This window comes from Notamacropus eugenii, chromosome 3 (assembly GCF_028372415.1).
Source record: "Notamacropus eugenii isolate mMacEug1 chromosome 3, mMacEug1.pri_v2, whole genome shotgun sequence".
NCBI lineage: Eukaryota > Metazoa > Chordata > Mammalia > Diprotodontia > Macropodidae > Notamacropus > Notamacropus eugenii.
Window position 1 is genome coordinate 335,539,591 of NC_092874.1, and position 21,258 is coordinate 335,560,848.

At 43.4% G+C, this 21,258-nt stretch overlaps 1 protein-coding gene across 1 annotated transcript in view; it reads left to right on the forward strand.

Moving 5' to 3' along the window:
• MYO15A (myosin XVA) overlaps window positions 1-9,717 on the forward strand; it is a 133,198-nt gene extending 123,481 nt beyond the window's left edge. Inside the window, exons 62-65 of the mRNA XM_072650668.1 lie at window positions 623-756; window positions 1,613-1,746; window positions 2,689-2,829; window positions 8,030-9,717. Of these exons, the coding sequence (XP_072506769.1) occupies window positions 623-756; window positions 1,613-1,746; window positions 2,689-2,829; window positions 8,030-8,131 (511 nt within the window). The 3' untranslated portion in view covers window positions 8,132-9,717. The remainder of the gene's footprint in view (window positions 1-622; window positions 757-1,612; window positions 1,747-2,688; window positions 2,830-8,029) is intronic.
• The last annotated feature ends 11,541 nt before the right edge of the window (window positions 9,718-21,258 follow it).

The following is a 21,258-nucleotide window of genomic DNA, read 5'->3' on the forward strand; positions in this document are numbered from 1 at the left end:
GTGTAAGAAGATGGTAAGAAGAGGGGGGTCCAGTCTATAAAAGCGTTAAGCATTAGAGGAGTTTATATAGCATCCTAGAGATAACAGTGAGCCACTGGAGTTAAGTGAGCAGGAGTCAGACCTATGCTTTAGAAAAAAATCACTTTGGCAGCTGCCTGGGGTATGGATTGGAATATAGAGAGACATAAGGCAGGGAAACCAATAAGTAGCTTATTATATTATAATAATCTAGATGAGGAGTAAGGAGGGACTGAAATAGTATTGGTTCACTAAAGAGTCAAGATTGGGAAGGGAGGGGGTGTAGCCAGAGCAGAGGTGATGGCCTGGGAAAATACTAGTGGTTGGATAATTGGAGATCATGGTGAGGATGAATAGATTACAGGAGGAATAAGGAGAGTGATGGAATGATAGATTATAATCAGATCTAGGAATTTTATTTTTCTCCCATCCCATGCATTTTGAGATGCAAGAGTGAGTTTCTGAGTCCACCTTCAGTGGTTCTTCAAAGGAAGACCACCATGGTCCCAAGGGTGATGGTCACTCTTCCACTCACACTGATCTCTCACAGCCCATGCACAACTCACCACACCCTAAATTCCTGTGCTTCTGCTTCTGCCTGTAGCCGTGAAGCCCAGGAGTACATCCCATCCCAGTTCTATCGCACGTTGAAGGGTCAGGCCTGGCTGAACTTGGTGATCCAGCACATGCAGCAGATCCAGGCCCTGAGTCCCCATCAGGCCAGGGCGCAGTTCCTTGGTAAGAAAAAAGAAGGACAGCAAGTCCAGGTTTGAATAGTGATACCCCTAAGTGAGCCAAGAATGCAGTCATAGGTTGAGACCTAATTCTTGTCCCAGACTGAGCTCCAATCCCAATCATAGACTGAGGACCCTGATCCTAGCACCAGCTCTAATGCCAACCACAGACTGAGCCCTGGGGCCCAGCACAGACTGAACCCTTGAGTTACTTACCTACGTCCCAAATGGTGAGAAATTGTAGGTGAGGCAATATCTCTCAATAAGCATTTATTAAGCACCTACTATGTACCAGGTACCATGCTAAGCACTAGATGACACAGTGATACAGTCACAGGTTACTGGTTGTCAAGGGCTTGCTCTGCCTGACACATCACCTCAGCCAACCTAGGAGATGGTGACAAGCCCTAGTCCTAGGGTGTCATTGGTGCACTATGTCATGTTGCATGACTAGTGACACCAATGGGAACACAACCTAAAAATATACAAGGGCATCCCCAAAACTATTAGCACTTAAAGCTACACCAAGATTTGTGGGACACTCTGATATAACTTCTTCTTGGTGAGTCACCCTGTAGACTCATGGTGCTAAGTAGATGCAGTATTGCAACCTAGAGATCCCTTTTAATGAACAGGTTCAGCTATTATGTTCCAGACATTGATATAGTAATGGGTCAGAAAAGACCCATAGTCATATAGTCACACATACATGAATCTACCTCTATGGTGAGATCTATCTTCTGGCTGCAGCTAGTATGTCCTAGGCAGATACCCCCTCCCCCTACATATATACTCTTCTTGTCCCTCCTCCTTGGATGCTGGTGATCATGGACATGGCTCTCTCACATTTCTATCCACAGGGCTCCTCAGTGCCTATCCCATGTTCGGTTCCTCCTTCTTCTTCATCCAGAGTTGCAGCAACAACACTGTGCTCACACCCTGCATCCTGGCTGTCAACCAGAATGGTCTCAACTTCCTCAATAAGGAAACTCATGTGAGCTGGGGCCTCAGGTCATAGAGGGATGGAGGAGAGAGAAGGGCCCCAAATGAGCTACATGATTCCTGACCCTTAAGTAGAGGGATTAGGATTAAGTTAAACTGCTTCTGTCAGAAATGATGAAATATTACTACTACTACTACCACCACCATCACCACTACTACTACTACTACTACTACTACTACTACTACTACTACTACTACTACTACTACTACTACTATTACTACTACTACTACTACTACTACTACTACTACTACTACTACTACTACTATAATAATAATACTCTCATATCTGTGGAGTACTTTGTCATTTCCAAAGCATTTCCCCACACATCATTTCATGGAACCCAATATGGCAGACATACCTTATGATCCCACTTTCAGCAGAGGAGAAGACTACGGCTCAGTCTTAAGAAGGACAATCCTTTTATTCCTCCCTAATTAATTCTCTATCCCACTTATCCCAGTGGCCATTCTAAATGTTCTCTTCTTCCCTCAAATCTCTCATGGTATTTCCCCACCTTACACTCTCAGCTAAGGACCTGGACTTATTGGTATCTTAGCAAGAAAATTGAGGCCATTTGCTGTGTTTCCTTTTCTTTCCTTCCCTACATCTCAAAATCTCTTTATGTCCTTTACGTCATTCCCAGTTATGTCCTCATTTACAGCCTCTGATGAAGAAGCAGCCCTTGTGATGATTCATGCGGCCTTCTTTTTATAACGTCTACAGGTGCTCTGAAGAGGTCCCTTACATGAATATCTGCATTTTACAGGGAAAGATCCTGGGCACAGTGGCATCCAGCCAAACAGCATTCCACTTTTCAAAGTTGCCAAGGTTACCGGGTTGTCAAGGACTTGCTCTGCCTGCCACATCGCCTTAGGCCAACCTAGGAGATGGTGACAAGCCCAGATCCTAACCCTCTCCCCTTCTACACTCTAGGAGTTGACAGTGAAATTTCCTTTGAAGGAAATTCAATCCACACGAACCCAGAGACCCACTGCTGGTTCCAGCTATCCCTATGTGGAGATCACACTGGGGAACTTGACTGTACAACGAATCATGCAGCTGCAGCTTGAGCAGGTATGAGGCTCAGAGAGGCTGACTAAGGAGGGGGCAGGGCACTACATCATGGCAGGAGTCCTCTGCGTCATATGGCAGACAAGGGACATATTATGATTCTCATTTGATAGTCAGGTCCAGGACATCGAGTATCTGAGGTTTAGGGACTTACCTCCTGGCATGATCACTAAGACAATAGCTACAAAAGCACAGAATCTCAGAGTTGGGAGGGACTTTTCATCTGGTCCAACCAATGCTTGAACAAGAATAGCCCTTACAACAATGCTGATAAATGTCCACCCAGTTTCTGTTCAAGGACCTCCTTCAACTGCGAAAACTAACCCTTGAGCCCATTTCCTTTGGGGTCACTTTAATAGTTGGAAATTCTCTCTTTACAGGGAGATGGAAGGGATTTCTGGAGCTTTCTCCTCTTGCTCTTAAATTTATTCTCTGGGGCCGAATAGAATAATATGACAAGTCACTTTACTATGCAACAAATTTACAGTCAGCTATCGTACACTGCTAAAGGATGGGATACCCAACAGTATATAAGTATCAGTCTGGGATGTGTTTCAACTTTTTAAAAATTATTTTGAAAAAATATTTTGATGACTATATTTCAATAGAATTGATTTCTTTTGTATTTTATCCTATGCTTTTAAAAACGTGATTCTGAGAAGGGATCCCTAGGCTTCACCAGATTGCCAGAGGGGTCCATGACACAAAAACAGGTTAGATGTCCTTGTTCAGGCTTCTACACCTCTTTCAGTCTGTCTTCACATAGTATGGTCTGGAGGCCTTTCACCATCTGAATTGTCTTCCTCCAATCACATTCTGGATCATCCAACTCCTTAATAAAACATGGTACCCAGTATAAAATGCCCCACGTGTGGGCTGACCACTAATAGAGCTAGTATTCCAACCCAGGTCCTCTGGTTCCAAAACCAGCCTCCTTTCCACTACATTGTATTACCTGTTACTCAATCCTACTGCCTTTCAGAAAGGACCCAGGGAGTTCCCAGGAAGGAAATTCCATAGCTGGAAAGGGATTCCTACTAATGATAAGAAAGTCCCCTTCCTCTATCAAAGTATCTGCAATTGTCACTGTCATGTTGAGAGCATGCTAAACTCCCATATGACTATCTTTCAAATATCAGGTAGCTATCATATATACCACCTCATACACATGCTCTATAGCTTTTTGGTGCCCTTTTTAAAAGGTAGCACACAGAACTCAACTCACTACTCCAGGTAATATGTAACCAGGGCAAAATACATTGGGATTCTCACTTCCCTAGTCCTGGACACCATACTTCTCTCCATACAACCTAAGACTTCATTAACTTTTGTTAGGGAGGGGAGGGAGGGGAAGGGGGTGGGTATATTACACACAAGATCTTTCTTCAGAAGATCTGGTGTCCAGCTGGGCAGCTAGGTGGTACAGTGGATAAAGCACCAGTGCAGGAGTCAGGATAACCTAAGTTCATATCTCACCTCAGACACTTGACACTCACTAGCTGTGTGACCTTGGGCAAGTCACTTAACCCCAATTGCCTCATCCTGGGTCATCTCCAGTCATCCTGATGAATATCTGGCCACTGGATTCAAATGACTCTGGAGGAGAAGTGAGGCTGGTGACCTGCACAGCTCTCCCTCACTCAAAACAACGTCAAGTGCAAGTCATGTCATCATTTCTCTGATGGCCTGGTCTTCTTTGGCAACAAAGGATGAACACACACACATTTGTCCAGCTCCATTTGTCCTACCTTATAAAGCTGGTGGGAAAAGGAAGCATATTCACCTCCACTCAATCATTCTCTAGCTGTTGCCATCACCTCTTTGATTCACGGTTGTCTCTCTTGCTTCGTTTTATTTTTGTTTTTGTGGATTCTCATCTCCACTTTTGACGTTTTACCTGCTAGAAAAGAAGAAAGTTTATCACCCTTATCCATCTCCCTCCTTCCTCTTGCTTATCAACCAATGTATTCCTTTTAAACCAAACCACTAATTGCCCCATCTCCCCTTAGTCAGCGTTTCTCTCCTCAAGGCACAGGGAAATTGGGAGGCAGAGAAACCATAAGTTTGCAAAGAAGAGATAGCTAAACCTAGGCTGCTCATGCCACAAATCCCCACTATGGAGGCAGGGAACATTTGACCTATGAAAATAAGGAATTTTAATCTAGGTTCTTATTGAGTTCGATGTTGGGTTCATTGTTTTAGATGAAAGGTATGTGTCTCACATATAGAAGGATGTAAGCCTACTCCAGAGAAGAATGTAAGTATATTTGGGATTGTGTACCATTTTTCCTTACCCATATCCCTTTCTTTCCCCACACTAGCAGTAAGAATATGAGAGCAAGGGAGAGCTAGGTGGCACAGTAGATAGAGCACAGGGCTTGGAATCAGAAAGACTCATCATCTGTTCAAATCTGACTTCAGACCCTTACCAGCTGTGTGACCTTGGGCAAGCCACTTAACCCCATTTGCCTCAGTTCTTTATCTGTAAAAACAAAGTCAAGTGCAAGTCATGTCATCATTTCTTTGATGGCATGGTCTTCTTCAGCAGCGAAGGATGAGCACACACACATTTATCTGTAAAATGAGACGGAGAAGGAAATGGCAAATCACTCTAGTATCTTTGCCAAGAAAACCTCAAATGGGGTCATGAAGAGTCAGACACAACTGAACAACAGTGCCAATTACATAACAAATTAGGACCAGGACTCCTCAGCTTGGCACTGAATCCCAAACATGGAAGAAGACAGATTTTTGTGTATTAAAAGAAAAAAATTAACGGGATATAAACCAGGATACAGGATTAAGTCATCTGATTTCTGATTAGAGGAAAGGTTAAGGACTTTTTGAATTGGGAAGAAGAGAATGAACAGGTACAATTCCTTAAAATCAGAAAAAGAGATGTCCACTCCCTTCCCCAAGTATCTGTATTCAATGAAAGGAATAAGGAAATGATAGCTGATTGACCAGTATGGGGCCAGTTTTCAGATAAGACATACAGGTTGTTTGAAATGTATAATTGTGAGAAAACTCTTTGCCTCAGTCTTTGGATCTGACTGGGTTTCTGTTCAGCATAACCTAAGTCCTTAGTTAAGGGTCTCTAAGCAACAGGTAGAGGTGGCCCAGCTTCCCAGCTACACAGGACTAGGTTCAAACAATGCAATAAGGTTTTCTCATAATTCATTTAAGTTTTCTCACAAGACAGAAATTGGACCATACCTGTAATTGAATAGAAAGGGAACTGAGCTATGTCTTGATGTGCCCTCTTGAGGACAAGCAGATCAAATTTAAATACTTTTCCACATGACAGTCCTTCAAATACTTGAAGATAGCCATCATGTCTCAATATGTTGTCATGAGGCAATGAAAAGGTAAAGTAGACAGAGTGCCAGTACTGCATTCAGGAAGACCTATGTGCAAATATGACAGATGTCTAGATCATTACCAGTTGTGTGACCCCGAAGAGTCACTTAACTTCTGACTTGCCTCAGTTTATCTATCTGTAGAATGGACAGTAATAACCTACCTCCCAAGATTATTGTATAGATTGAGCCAGGTAATATTTGTAAAGCACTTTGAACACCCTAGGACAGCTAAGCTAAGACTGATCTTCCTGAGTTCAAATCTAGCCTTACTAGCTGTGTGACCTGGTCAAGTCACTTATCCCTGTTTGCCTCAATGTCTTCATATATAAAATGAGCCAGAGAAGAAAATGACAAACTGCTCTGGTATCTTTGCCAAGAAAACCCCAGATGGGGTCATGAAGAGTTGGACATGACTTGTACACCCTAAAGCACTATATAAGTGCTCAATATTGTAAACATGATTATTATTTCATACCCTCCCCCCACACTCCCAAGCTTTGAATGCCTCATCACTGGAAGTCTTCAAATGGAAGCCTGGGTGGCCATTTATAGGGAATATTGTAAAGAGGATTTTTGTTCACATGTGGGTTAGTCTACATGATATCAAGGTCTTTTTCAACTCTGGGATTCTGTGACTTTAACATGTGTGAGCATGCCTACAAGCAGACTTTATGGAATGTTCTCTGTTATTCATAATCTTTTCCTTCATGGATTTCCCCAATCTCTCTACTCTGGGGATTCTGTGGAGCAGTGATTTTAGTGCCCTGATTTCTTGTTGATTGAGCCAATGGAATCACCTGGGATTCTTTTGGGCAAGTGTCTAGGTCCCAGCACTAGAAAACCATACCAAATAGAAGGGATTTTGAACTGGAGCTCTTTGCTCTGATGTCTGCTTTTCTTTCCAAGTGTTCAGTTTCTCAGTCTTGCCCAGGGTGGGTTGCTTCCTCAGATCTGGTTACTGAGCCCCTGTTCCTATTGAAATTCCAGTGGATTTTCATAGAAATTATAGAATCCTAGGATTTAGAACTGGAGGACCTTAGAGGTTGTCTGGCCCAATGCCCTCATTTTAGAGATGAGGGGGCTAGAGAGGGCAAGTCTCTGACCAAAAGTCACATGGTGAGTCAGTGGCAAAGCTGAGACTTGGACCCAATGCCCAGTAAAGTCTATCATATCACATAACTACTCTTCTCTGAATCCTTGTGTAGTGATAGGAAGAGGGGCTAGATCTGTGATTTCATTCTCTAAGTGAGGAAATTCCCTCCACCAATTTGAGTCAGCATCTTAAAGATCCCCCTAAGAACACAGAGAGATTAAGTGACTTGAGGAGTCACAAGAAGCCAGCATGTGTCAGAGTTGGGTCTTCCTGGCTTTGGGTCAATCTCTCTATCTACTATGCCATACTGCTTCTCATTCTATAACCAACCACCCCCAAAAAGCAAAAGGGAGAATCTTTAGGCCTCTGGGAGAGGTCTGCCCTCCTACCTCCTTAGTCAGTATAGCCCAAGACAAGTGCAAACAAGCAGGCTTCCTCTCAGAGGCCTGGACATTTATGTTCTATAAATTATATATTATGCATTTATTATATATTATATTCTATAAATTATATATTGTGTATTTATTATATTGTGTATAATATATATCATTATCCACGTGTGCATAAGCTATACCTATACATACATGCATGTATACATATACATACATACCTATACAGAGAGAGAGTTTTATCACCACCCTGTGCTCTGTGAACACATGTGAGGAAACTGTGAGAGGAATCAGTGAGAGAGAGAGCTTATAAGTGAAGATAGGAAGTGTCTGAACCATTTTCCCTTCTGTCTCCACAGGGCCTGGAGCTGTGCCGGGTTGTGGCTGCACATGTGGAAAGCCTACTGTGTGCCCGAGAGAAACGGTTCACACTGCCTCCTAGTGAGATTACCCTACTCTGATTTGTTTCAACATCTGCTTCCTTTCTTGGCTCACCCAGCTCCACCCAGAACCTGCAGAGGACCCTGGACAGGCCAAGGAGTGGTTTCATGTTGACTTGGCAGAAGGTCAACAGCAGAGCACTTCAGAGATCTGTGTCTGGCCTTGGGTTATTGCCATTTTTTACCAGTGATGAGGACAAAGACCTTCATGGGATGCTCAACAAATTTTCAGATGATACCAAATTAAGTGAAAGAATTGAAATAGTGAATGATGATGTCAGTATCCAAAAACATCTAGAAGAGATTGGACTGAACCTAGGGAGATGAAGTCCAGTAGGAATAAGTGAGAAGTCTAACACTTGGGACCAAAAAATCAGCTTCATAAATGGAGTGTAGAGGAAGCATGTTAGGTTCCGAAAAAGAGTTGAATGGACTATAAGCTCAACATGAGCCAGTAGTATGATATAATAGCTAAACAAACAAAAAAAAAGCTAACGCAATGTTGAGTAACATTAAGAAATGTATAACTTCCGGCAAAAACACGGGGGAGGTGATAATCTCACTGTCCTCTGCTATGACCAGACCACAGCTTGTAATATTGTGTTCAGTTCTGAGAATTGCTGTTGAGGCAAAACTTGGCAAAAGCTAGAGGGCATCCAGAGGAGAGCAACTAGGCTAGTGAGGGGCTTTGAGTCCATGTGATAAGGAACTGAGGATGTTTGCTTAGGGAAGCTAAGACTAAGGGGAGACATCCTCATTCTATTCAAGTATTTGGAGGGCTTATCATGTGAAAGAGAGATTAAATTTGTTCTGTTTGGCTCCAAAAAATATTACCAGAAGCAATAGCTGGAAAATTTTAAAGGGGAAAATTTAGACTTGGTATCAGAGAAACAAGTAGAACACAGAATGAGCTGCATTGAGACGTGTCAGATTCCTCCTCTTTGGAGATCTTCAAGCAGAGAGTTGGATAACCATCTGTTGACTTTATCAGGCATCAGTGGGGATGCCTTTTCAGTTATGGGTTAGATTAAATGGCCCCTGAGGCCCCTTCTTACTCTGAACTTCTTAGAAGTTCAACCCTATGCTTCTACAGTTCATCCCAGACAATTCAGGAAGACTGGGTCTTTCAACTGAGTCTTTAACAAACCCTGGCTGTAAATGATCAAAGTTGGTGGTGTCTCCCAAGACTCAGGGAAAATCACTTTAGTTAAGAGACAGGAACAGAAGTGTGAGGGTTGGGTTACATTCTGAGTCAGACTCAAGAGACAAGCACAATGGGCAGATACCTTATGGTCTATTTCCAAGAATCATGACACTCCTATAGGGTCATCTCTTCAAGTCTCAGTGCCTTCTCTGAAGGTTCTTCTGGGCTATGGAAAGCTATAGAACGAGAAAGGAATAGGAACAGGGAATCTGCATCTGAATGAGAAACTGGAGGGGAGAGAATGCAAGAAGTAATGGAACCAAGTGGTCGTGGGAAGACTTCAATCCATCCATCAATCAACAAGCATTTATAAAGCATCAAAAGAAGAAGAAAGAATTTTTGATAATTTTCATTTAATCCTGAAAATGGCTGATTGTCTACTAAAGATGAGAGTGATATCCAATTGTGTGCTGGCTCAAGCCCATCTTTTTTTAGGAAGCCTTCCCTCCAATATTTCTCAATAAATGAATGGCTTTGCCCGGTCTAGGAGGAAAGCAGACCCTGTCAATACAACTGTCTGCTCTCTAGCCACAAATCTGAGCTCTTCCCAGACAAAGAGCAGAGCTAGTGTATAGACAAGAGGATGACTCAGATGGTTTTAGAAAGGTCTGTGTGGCTGGCTCTCAGGGTCTAGAATTAAGCATGGGAGAGAACAGGATAGCTCTGGGCTGGATAGTTTCTTTTCCACTCATCTTTAAGCAGTTAGGGTAAAGAAAAGGCTGGGCGGGTAATACAGGAAACTGGGCAGCACAGTGATGAGCCTGGGTAGATGGGTTCCTTTCTTTGACTCTGAAGCAATTTTCCTGAGCCTAGACTGGCCAGAAGCCAAGAGTTAGTGGCCTCCTCGGAAATGGCAGAAGTCTGTGCAGGAAGGTCCCTGGGACCTCCCCAGCTTTGTGCTTTTTGGGGGGGGGGGAGCACTCACCTCGCTATCCTATCTTTCACCATCCACGCTTCAGTGATCTTTGTTTCTCTTTGCAATTTTTGTGTGAAATTAACAGCTAGTTAGGGCATTAAGGCCCTTCAGGAACTGAGGGCAGGGCTGGTCCTTGGCAAAATTGGGAAGATGGTGATATTTGCTATCAGGCTGCAGACCCCATCCGATATTCTCAGTCCCACCCATCCTTCCCAGCATCCTCTGCTCCAGACCTTTCCTTTGCTTCTCCATCCCCTGAAACCCTCCAATTAAGACTGAAACAAGTTAGTCTATTACCCTTCCCGAGGGATATTTGCATTTTAATTAGGACCTCCAATGCCTTGAATTTCAGGGAGAAGAGAGCAGACAAAAGTCGGATTCCTGTGCTCTGAGGAGACTCCCCCTAGGAAGGTAGTAACAAAGGAAGAAGGAGGGAGGGGCATGAAAGGGGACTCTGGCAACAGGGTTCGTTGGTTTCCAGGGGAGCTGTGGGTGAGTCAGCCACTGGCAGCTGGGAGGTTCCCAGCTACCTCTCCTGTTCCTGGTAAAGTCATCAGCCAGTGCAAGGATGAGAAAATCTATTAGCAGAATCAGGAAAGCCATTTCCTACACAAAGCCAGAATAGAGCAGAAGCAGATTGGGAAATTACTCCGGGCCACACCACTCATCGCAGCCCTCCCTACCTTGGGCTGCTTACTCTTCAACCTCCATCCTTTTGTCCTGTTTTCAAGGCCCCAGACCCTAAAGATTCCATCACCACTCTTGTTTCCTACATCCTCAGTCATAAAGGTGTACAGACACACAGACACTGGCTAGAAGCTTCATCTCTCAAGCCTAAGGACCTGCTTTCTGCTCCCTTCCCTCTGGTCCGATTCTTCACCCTGAATTCTAGGCAGTGGTCCCCAGCTTTGGGCTAGCTCCATCTCTAGGTCTCATTATCTTATCCCACCCCAACTCCCTACTCCCAGTCCAGGGTAGTTTTATCTCAGAATCCCATTTCCTGGTTACTAAAATGAAGGGTGGAAGTGACCAACATAATATGGTCTTATTCCCCAACCTGAATTTTTCTCCATTACTTCTCCCTTTCTCATTATCAAAGCAGTTTTTCTGAAAGTTCTGGGTTAGAATTACAAAGGTCACTTAGAAAAAAGAGCACAAAGCAGATGCCAAAACCAAATTTGGTCCATGAGGTGGTCTTTGGGAATTATGCAGTCTCTAAATGAGTGAATTATTAAGCCCTCACAACGTACCAGACACTAAGTGCTGGGGCTACAAATACAAGGAAACAAGGTAGCCCCCGCTCTCCAGGGGCATACAATTCTCCCAGGGAGAATACTGTGGAATGTTAGCTAGGGAGGAGTATTACAGACAAGGGAGTTATGGTGATTGGAGTCACGGAGTAACTGATTGACATCTTAGAGCTAGTGCTAGAAAGGAGTTTGGAAGGAGGTTATGTGTCCAGTGGCATGTCATTGAGAATGATTGGAAAGTAGGTCTCAGTCTAATCTAGATAAGGTGAATGCTTGACAATCAGAGGCCAAGAGTCCCAAGGTGGAAGTTTGGATTTCCAGCTAGTCACTTGAAGTTGGTGGGGAAGAAAGTGCGCTCTCTCTCTCTCTCTCTCTCTGTCTCCCTGTCTGTCTCTTTGTGCGTGTATGTCTTTGTCTCTCTGTCCCTTCATCCCTCTCCTCCCTCCCCTGCCTCTTCTTTTCTAACTCCCCTTTCTTCTTTCTCATCCCCTTTCCTTCTCTCTGTTTTTATTCCCCTTCCCTTCTTATCTTCTTTTTCTTCCCCATCCATCCCTATCTCGAATTTGTTCCTCTGATTTCTGCCCTGGAAAACGTGCAAGGAAAATTATTGTGGTCAAAGTCATGGGGGAACAGTTGTACCCTTCTCAGGTCAGCTCTGTCTCTGCTATGTAACCGGATCTTGAAGAGGTCCCTTCACCACCACCACCACTACCACTTCATCCATGCCTCTGTCTGACCCCTGAGCTCCTTGTTTTTGGAGTAAGTAAGCCCAGAACAACAAATGAGCAAGGCTTACATCTCAGTCCTATGTCCCTCCTTTCGTTCTCTCTCCCCATACCCTCACCCCCACCCAGTTGACTTCAGATTTCACCTGAACTCAGGCTGAGCAGAGAGGAAGGACCCCTGGAAGAATCTCACAGCTGCTGGGCATTTCCCACCCCTCCCCTCAAGAGGTCTCCTAGACTTTGGTCAATGTGGCCACTTCAAAGCTGAAATATTTATTTGGAAAAAGGGCCAGCCAAGCTAACTAGATCTGGATCTAGAGATCTGTTGATGAGGTGAATAATTTCCATAAGACTACCTCTTGTGCCCCAAAATGACTGTTGTAAAAAGATAAAAAATAACAAACAAAAAAAATTTTAACACTACCCCTTGTATCCACAGCTAGATCTGAGATTTTAATTCTCCCTCCCCTTGGATCAAAAACTGAATCTGGGATTTTAATCCTCCCTCCACTCAATGAGGCTGGAGTTATCACCAGACAGGGAAGAGACTGTACCCACCCACTCATCCTATTCTAAGTTCAGAGACAGCCAGAGAACCAGTCATGTTATGCCTCCATTCCCTTGGAAACCCCACTGCCCCACCCTGAGCTTCAGGGCCCTGTGCCCAGAAACCCAAAGCAAATTCCAGGAGACTTCCAGCAAATCTGGAGCAATTCACTCATGCTGTGCATCGGGTGCTGAAGGTACTTAATAGACTACCTCTGCCTTGGTAACCTCCATGCCCTGGTATCAGCATAGGTCATTTCTAGGATGACTCAGCAATGTATTACTGCCTGCATTCTGAAAACGACTCATACATTCATTTGTTCAGTCAATAAATCTTTACTGAACACTCTGCCTACGAAGTCCAAGCCTCTCAGTGTGTTTCTCAAGCACCTAAAGCTATTCTGAGCCTGGGAGAAGATTCCTTTGAGTCTGTATTAATACAGATGTATGTGTTCATCCCTGTGCTAGGCACCATCATGGAATTACAGACATTTATTTTTAAAAATTGAGATATTAAAAAAGAGATATAATAATCACTATGCAAGTATTCAGTGTTTACTATGCGACAGACATGCTGAGCTACGTGCTGAGCATACAAAGGTATTTTAAATCCTAATGGAGGAAGCAACACGTACATATATGAGTGTAACCACACATAGAGCAACTGCCTGACCCACAGACTCTGGAGTACTTGTCCTTTCTCTTTCCCACAAAGAGGCCCCTAGCTCTGGACTCCTATATGCAGACCAGATTCAGTCCTAACGGAGCTGGACTCAAAAAAGAGAGATTACGTGCTTTCTCCCTACCCTCTGGCTCTTTATGTCTCCACCCCAGATTCTGTCCAGAGAGAATCACTTAAAGTTTGAGTCTGGTTCATGTCTGCCCCAAAGGGAGTATAAAACAATACTCAATTACCATGTAAATCAGGTATAGAACTATTATTTATCTCCTCCACTTAAAAGCAATTCTTTACACACAGACGACTCCGCAAAGATATAAATGAACACCAGTAACTTATAACTACTATTAGACTCTCCCCAAGAGATTGAAACATCAAAACCTGAAGCATTTTGTGAGATCATTGAATGATCATCTCACCTTTCACTTTAGTTCTGTCCTATCTCCCTCAAGGCCTGTGTTTGCGGACAACCCAGGCCAGAGGTTGGGCTCCTTACCCTGTTGGTGGTTATTTTGTCCTCTAAGAAGCATCGTAGTAGCACATATGGATGCACATGGAGTATACATATGCATGTATGTACATGTGAGGGTATTGTGTGTGTGTCTATACATACATACACACATTATAGGGAGCATCTCCCATTGTGCAGACATCTGAGATACAAGGACCTTCTGATCTCTTGAACTCACAAGGTTGTCTTCAAGGACAGCCATCTCAGGATAGCCACGGGATCATCGATGGTCAAAGGACAAAACACAAAGCAGAAATAGCAGCTGGGCCAGGATTTTGAGATCCAGTTTCAATCTCCCCAGACTCAAGCCTCAGCCTCCTCTGTCACAGAGATTACACGTTTCCTCGCTATGCCCTAGTAGGTCGCTTCCTTGAGATCTATTGAACTCTTCCTGGCTCAGCAGTCCATCTGCTCTGACGCAGGACATCTACTCCTGCTGCCTTCATAGGAATTTTGCAGCATGCCACAGGAGCAAGTACTTCAACCGGTGGCATCTGAGATGTCTATGTGACATTCAGTTTGGAATATCCAGGCAATAGATAATAATTCAGGACTGGGTCTCAGAAGAGAGACTGAGGCTGGATATGTAGGTCATCAGATGTCTGTATCAGTCATCTACCTAGAGATGATAACTGACATACTGAGATCTGATGAGATGGCTGAAAGAATATACAGAGAAAAGAGGGCCTAGGACAGAACCTTGGGGTGCCCCTATAAGTTAGATTGTGATATGGATGATGAATCAGCAAAATAAGCCTGTGGGGGGAGTAGTTGAACAGAAAGAGAATCAGAAGAGAGGAATGTCACAAAAATCTAAAAAGGAGAGAATATCTGGGAAGAGAAGGTAATTAATAGTGTCAGATGCTGTCAAGAGATCAAGGAGGATGAGGATTGAGAAGAGGAAGGAAGGAAACCTCACACACTGGACACTCACTAGCTGTGTGACCTTGGGCAAGTCACTTAACCCCAATTGCCTCATCCTGGGTCATCTCCAGTCATCCTGATGAAGATCTGGTCACTGGATTCAGATGACTCTGGAGGAGAAGTGAGGCTGGTGAGCTGCATAGCCCTCCCTCACTCAAAACAACGTCAAGTGCAAGTCATGTCATTATTTCTCTGATGGCATGGTCTTCTTTGGCAACAAAGGACGAACACACACACACACTATGTTCCAGGCACTGTGCTAAGTACTTTACAAATATTAACTTATTTAATCCTCACAACAACCCTGGGAGATAGGTGCTATTAATAACCTCATTTTAGAGATGAAGAAACTTAGGCAGACAGCAGTTAAGTGACGTAAGGATCTGAGGCAGGATTTGAACTTGGGTTCTATTAGGTAAGGAGAGACTGGAGATGAGAGAGGGAAAGGAGATGATACTAGGAACAATCTACTGGAGTAGAGGAGAGGGAGAGGATCAGGGGGACACGAAGAAGGGTTTGCCTTTGTGAGAATAAGGGTAACAAGGCTACAGAAAAGGCAGAACTGGTAAGGGGTGATATTAAGGAATTTGGATAGGAGGAGGGGAAGGTCCTAGGGTAGCCCACTGAGCACCTAACAGGAAGGGACCTTAGATAACACCTTAGTTCACCGTCCTCATTTTACAAACAAGGAAAGAGAGGCCTAGAACAGTGAGAGACTTGCCCAAGGTCAAGTGGCAGAGCCGAGATTTGATTTCTGGTCTTTCAACTCCCTGGGCATGGCTCTTTTCACCACACCAGGCTACCTCCCTAGGCTGACTCATTTTATGCCATCTCCAGTTTTAAGGCTAATGGCTTAGCTCCCCAAAGGCTACCCTAGGAATAGGGCAGCAGCTAAATTTAATGCAGGGCCCTGGTGCCTGCTCCATTTTTCCACCCGCACCTGCTCCTGACATTTCCTGTTGGTGGGGGAGGGGGAAGACTGTGGGTCTCTCTCCCTGAGATGTATTGGCTCTCTCCACTGTTTTGCTAACCTTATAGTTGGTTCTGGAATAAGAACATGACCTCTGTCCAAGACTATCTCATCTCTGGGTCTCTCTTTGCGGTCACCACAAAGGGCAAAAGGGAGTATTATTTTACCATCAAAGACATAAAAATAATAACAAAATAATGAGAGTATTCATAATGGATAATGGTGACAGCTAATATCTGCTTGGTGCCTTAAGGCTTGCAAAACAGTTCACCAATGTTATCTCATTTTCCATATTCCATGAATCCTTATCTTTCCCCTCCTTTCTGACCTTTCTAAGCAGTACCAGAACAGAACCTGGCACACATTAATTACTTAATAAAGCAACACCTCTCCAAAGGAGAAGCTTCCTCAGAGTTTAGAAAATTGGGGCAATTGCTTCAGGTGTTGGCATTCTGGAGGAACCCTGCGTTGTTACAAACAGAGCCCGTCTAAAAGGGGTGCTCAGACCGTGTAATTAATTAGGCTCAGGGAGATAGCCAATGGGAAGAAGGAGTTCCTTTAGCTGGTGTTAAAATACACACAGTGCAATGCAAGTGGTCTTAAGCAATTATATTTAAGCCCAGTTACTGGCCACCAGCACTACAGCAAAGGTGGAGATTTGCCATTTCCTTCCCCCTTCCTACTTCCATCTACCTCACCCCCTAAACTCTGTTTTCATCACCTTGGACGTGAGTCATTTGGTGCAGGGGGAAAGAGCCCCGCCTCTGGAAGTCACAATTCAAATCCCACCTTTGCGCTTACTACCTCTATGACCTTGGGTAGTCAGTCAATAAGCATTTATTAAGCTCTAGAGACTGAGGATAAAATTGTGTAGAATGAAACCATTCCTACTCTTAAGGAGTTTATTATTCTAAAAGGGTAGACCACAAATATAAGGATTAAAATATATAAAATAAAGTGAACAAATATAAATGACAGGAGGGATATCAGGAAAGCCCAAGCAAAAGACAGAGCTTGAGCTGGGTCTTGAAAGAGGGATTCTAGGAGGGAGAAGAAAGGAAGGAGTTCATTCCAGGCATGCCAGTGCAAAACAATGGAGATGGAAGATGGAGTGTCCTGAATGAGACTTGGAGGCAGTTAGGTGGCACAGACCTAAAGCTGGTGAGACCTAAGATCAAATCTGACTTCAGATATCTACTGGCTACTAGTGTCCTACCAGGGACACTGGGCAAGTCACTTAAAAAAAAATAAAAACCTCCGTTTGCCTCAGTTTCCTCATCTGAAAAAATAGAAGTAATCATTGCACCTAGCTCTCAGGATTTTTGTGAGAATCCAATGACATAATAATAGCTAACATTTATATAGTGCTTACTGTATGCCAGGCGCTGACCTAAGTGCTTTATGGTTATCTCCTTTGTAAAGCACTAGCTGCTGCTGCCACTACTACTGCTCTGATCTAGACCAGAGTTTCTGAACTAAAGTGGTAATTAAATTAGGTATTGTTCGTCCGTCCTTCTCAAAGAGAACCAGTGATATCAGGAGGGTGGTTTTGACTTGCAAGTGTATTGGGTTTAAGTGAGGCAGAGGTGTGCAAATTCATCACCCTCCTGTTATCCTCCTGTCATTACAGTCCAGTGGCAAGACATAGTTCAAGATGACAGCCCTGATGTTAGTAGAAAGAAATGGTTGGGTGTGAGAGATGTAGAGGTAGAAAAGGTAAGTCATTTAATTTCCTTGAGCCTGTTTCTTCATTTGTAAAAATAGAAGACTTGGCCTCCAATATCCCAGGTAGCCCCAGATCTTATGGTCTTAAAGGGATCACAGAACATGCTACTTTGAACCCCACATTCTCACTAGGGAGACCAGCAGACACATTAAAATATGCCATACACATACATACATACACATGTATATACATATATAACTTTATACTACATACATGTATATATATACCCATATACACAGTAATTTGCATTAATATAATGCTTCAAAGCTTACAAAGTTCTTTACACAGGTAGTGCCCCACTGTGTTCCCTCCTCAACTCATCACCTACACTTGGGTCCCCTGAGGAGTGACTACCTCTACTTCAGAAGGTACCCAGTGTTCTGTGGGTCTGCACTCCTAAAACTCTAGTTCATGAGTCCCCACTGGTGGGCTTACCTTTAATAGTAGATGAAATTAGCTACAACAAAAACAGTTACTAAGATGGTAATAATAATTACCAATTATGACAAGCTTTAAGATTTGATAAATATTATCCCATTTGGTCCTCACAACATCCCTGGGAGAGAGGTGCTATTATTTATTCCCATTTTACAGTTGAGATAACCTAAGCAGGTAGAAATTAAGTGACTTGCCCAAGATCACACAGCTAGTAAGTATTAGAGGCTGGATTTGAACTCCAGTCTTCCTGATTCTAGGTCTAGCACTCTAACCACTATACTCCCTAGTTGGTATAGTAAGAATGGTAGCTACCTATGAGAAGAATGAGAACAAACTTGGAGTATAATAGAATTGAGAGTATATCAGAAGTAAATTGTAGGAAGACACACATATAAGGAGACAAATGTGGCAAAGGCAATTCATGTTACTGGCACTGCAGATCAATCAGTCAATAAAAATTTATTAAGCACCTATTATGGCTCAGGCACTGTGTTATGCTCTGGAGATGCAAAGAAAAGCAAAAGATAGTCCTTATCTTCAAGGAGCTCCCAATCTAATGGGGGAAGAGAACACATAAAAAGAAGCTGAAAGAAATTGGGGGTGTGGGGGGCATGAGAGAAAGGGTATGTGGCGAAGGGGCATGACGAAGTCCTGAAACCAGGTGGGAAATTATGAATTGTCTGCCCTGAGCCTTCTTAAATAGAGGATCTGGAAGGGACTGCTCCAAGGTCCATTCTGTATCCTTTCCAGTCAGAGGGAAGGAGGGATCCACAGGAAAAGAGTACTGAGGGGGTATGAGTTGGAGAGAGATTTGATCTTGTAAGAAGGTGAGTGCTGCAAAGACAAAGGTCCCAAGTGTCTTTTCTCTAATTCTCATGCTGCGTCCCCCTTGTGAGCATTATCTTTGTTGGCTAGGTCAATCATCTGGGCTCCTTCAATCTAATTTTCTCTCAAAGTACAACTCTCAATTTCCAGGGCTAGCTCTCTTTTGGAGATATATTAATTCATTTGATCCTAACAACAGCCCTATTTGGTAGGTAATATTATCATCCCATTTTACAGTTGAGGAAACTGAGCCATAGAAAGGTTTAATGACTTGTGAACTTGTAGCAGGATTAGATTCCAGATTGACCTGACTCCAAAGGGTCAGGACTCAGTGCTGTGCTAAGGGATATGAGAGATTCAAGAACTGCAAATAAACACTCCCTAACTCCAAAGCCTATGTGGGGACCTAAGATAAATACAAATGAGAAACTAAAGAATATATGAGGTGTCATAGTGTGTGAACAATAAATGTTATAGCATGTATAAGGAGGTGGATCACTGTCATCAGACTTCCTACTGTATCATCCTCCCCCTTGGCAATGATTTTATCCAGCAAAGTTCATGTAAGACTTAGTTTCCTAACTCCCTGGTGCACTTTAAATTTTTCTTTCTCTTTATTCTGTTTGATCAATGGATTCTCCTCTTTTTTTTAGGATTCATATTTTAAAATTTTCAATTCCAAATTCTCTCCCTCACTCCCATCCTTCCCTCACTCAATTGAGAAAGCAAGCAATATAGCAATTATACATGTGAAGTCATGTTTTATATTTCAGTATTCGCCATGTTGGTTCCAATGTTAGCCATATTTCCATTATTAGCCATTTCAGGGAGAGAAAGCAACAAAAAAAATTAAAGAAAGTGAAAAAATAGGCTTCAATCTGCACTCTGAGTTCGTCAGTTTTCTCTCTCTCCCTCTCTCTCTCTCTCTCTCCCTTTCGCTCTCTCTCCCTCTCTCTCTCCCTCTCACTCTCTTTCCCTCTCTCTCTCTCCCTCTCTCTCTCTTCCTCCTCTCTCTCCCTCTGTCTCTCTCTCCCTCTCTGTCTCTGTCTGTCTCTCTGTCTCTCCCTCTGTCTCTCTCCTCTCTCTCCCTCTCTCTCTGTCTCTGTCTCTGTGTCTCTCCTCTCTCTCCCTCTCCCTCTGTCTCTCTCCGTCTCTCTCTCTCTCTCTCTCTCTCTCTCTCTCTCTCTCTGTCTGAAGGTGGACAGCATCTTCCATCTTTGGTATTATTTTGGATGATTGTCTTGATCAGAGCAGTTAAATCTTTCACGATTGATCACTTATAGTATTACTGTTACTATGTACAATAGTCTTCTGGCTCTGCCCAATTCACTTTGATGCACTTTTCATGTAATATTACAACGACCTATACCAGTGTTGTATCTCTCTATTAGATTATAAATTCTTCCAAGAGAGAGCAGTGTCTTACACAAGCTTTAACACCCATAGTGCTCTGCACATAGCAAGTCTTCAGTATAAATTGTTAAGTCAGGGAAGTTGTGTTCACAAGTTTAAGGAGAAGAGGACCTTGAAAAACAGGTAGGATTCCGATAGGTGATGCACCAGGGTTCAAGCCTCATCTCCAAGGCTTACAAACCTTAAAGTGCTAGATAAATGTGTTATTTTTCTCTTCCTGCATTACTCCCAGTCAAAGCTCAGCGCAGCGACACATCCAACAGACTCCAGACTATGCCTTTATCAATGAGGTGGGTCTGATATAAGGAGACCCAAGGTAGTGGATCTGCAGCCCTGGAGTTCAGAGGACAGCTGGAGTCACAAGGAAACTAACTAGAAGCTTGAAGGTGCTTGTCAATATCCACGTTACAGGACGTTCCCAGGAAAGCTTAATTAGTGTGTAAAAATGTATCCTTCGCAAAGATTCATGGGTGTGGTACATCACTTATTATTTTCAGACTTTTTTTTGGTATTGATCCGTTTTACTGAGCTTTTCTATTTTTTTTGTCTCGTTTTCTTTAAATTTTTATTTATACATATTAAAAACATATTTATAAAATTATAAAAATTATTTTGATTTGAGATGGCTTTGGGAGAAATTCTGGTGATAAACAAAAAATATGAATAAAAATTTATTTCTAAAAAAACCGTGACTTTGGGACAAAAAAACAAAACCATGAACTATTTTCCAAAAGGAACAAACGTTTCCGGTTATCCATCGTTTTGCATTATCCGTGACCCAGGCAGAGGGCGCCCTCCTCTAGTCCGCCGCGCCTACGGTTTGGGATGCCCGAGGCTAATCCTCAGAGGTGCTTTCCCTCCGCCAGGCGCGCGCCAAAGACACCTCCAGCAGCGACGTTCCCTAAGTCACGTCCCGGAGGCTATGGCGCTGGCGAGAGGGGTGCCCTCGCTGGTGCCTGCTCCCCGCCTCGGAAGTGCGCCATCGCCCGAGCTCACGCGCCCAGCCCACGGCCCACACAGA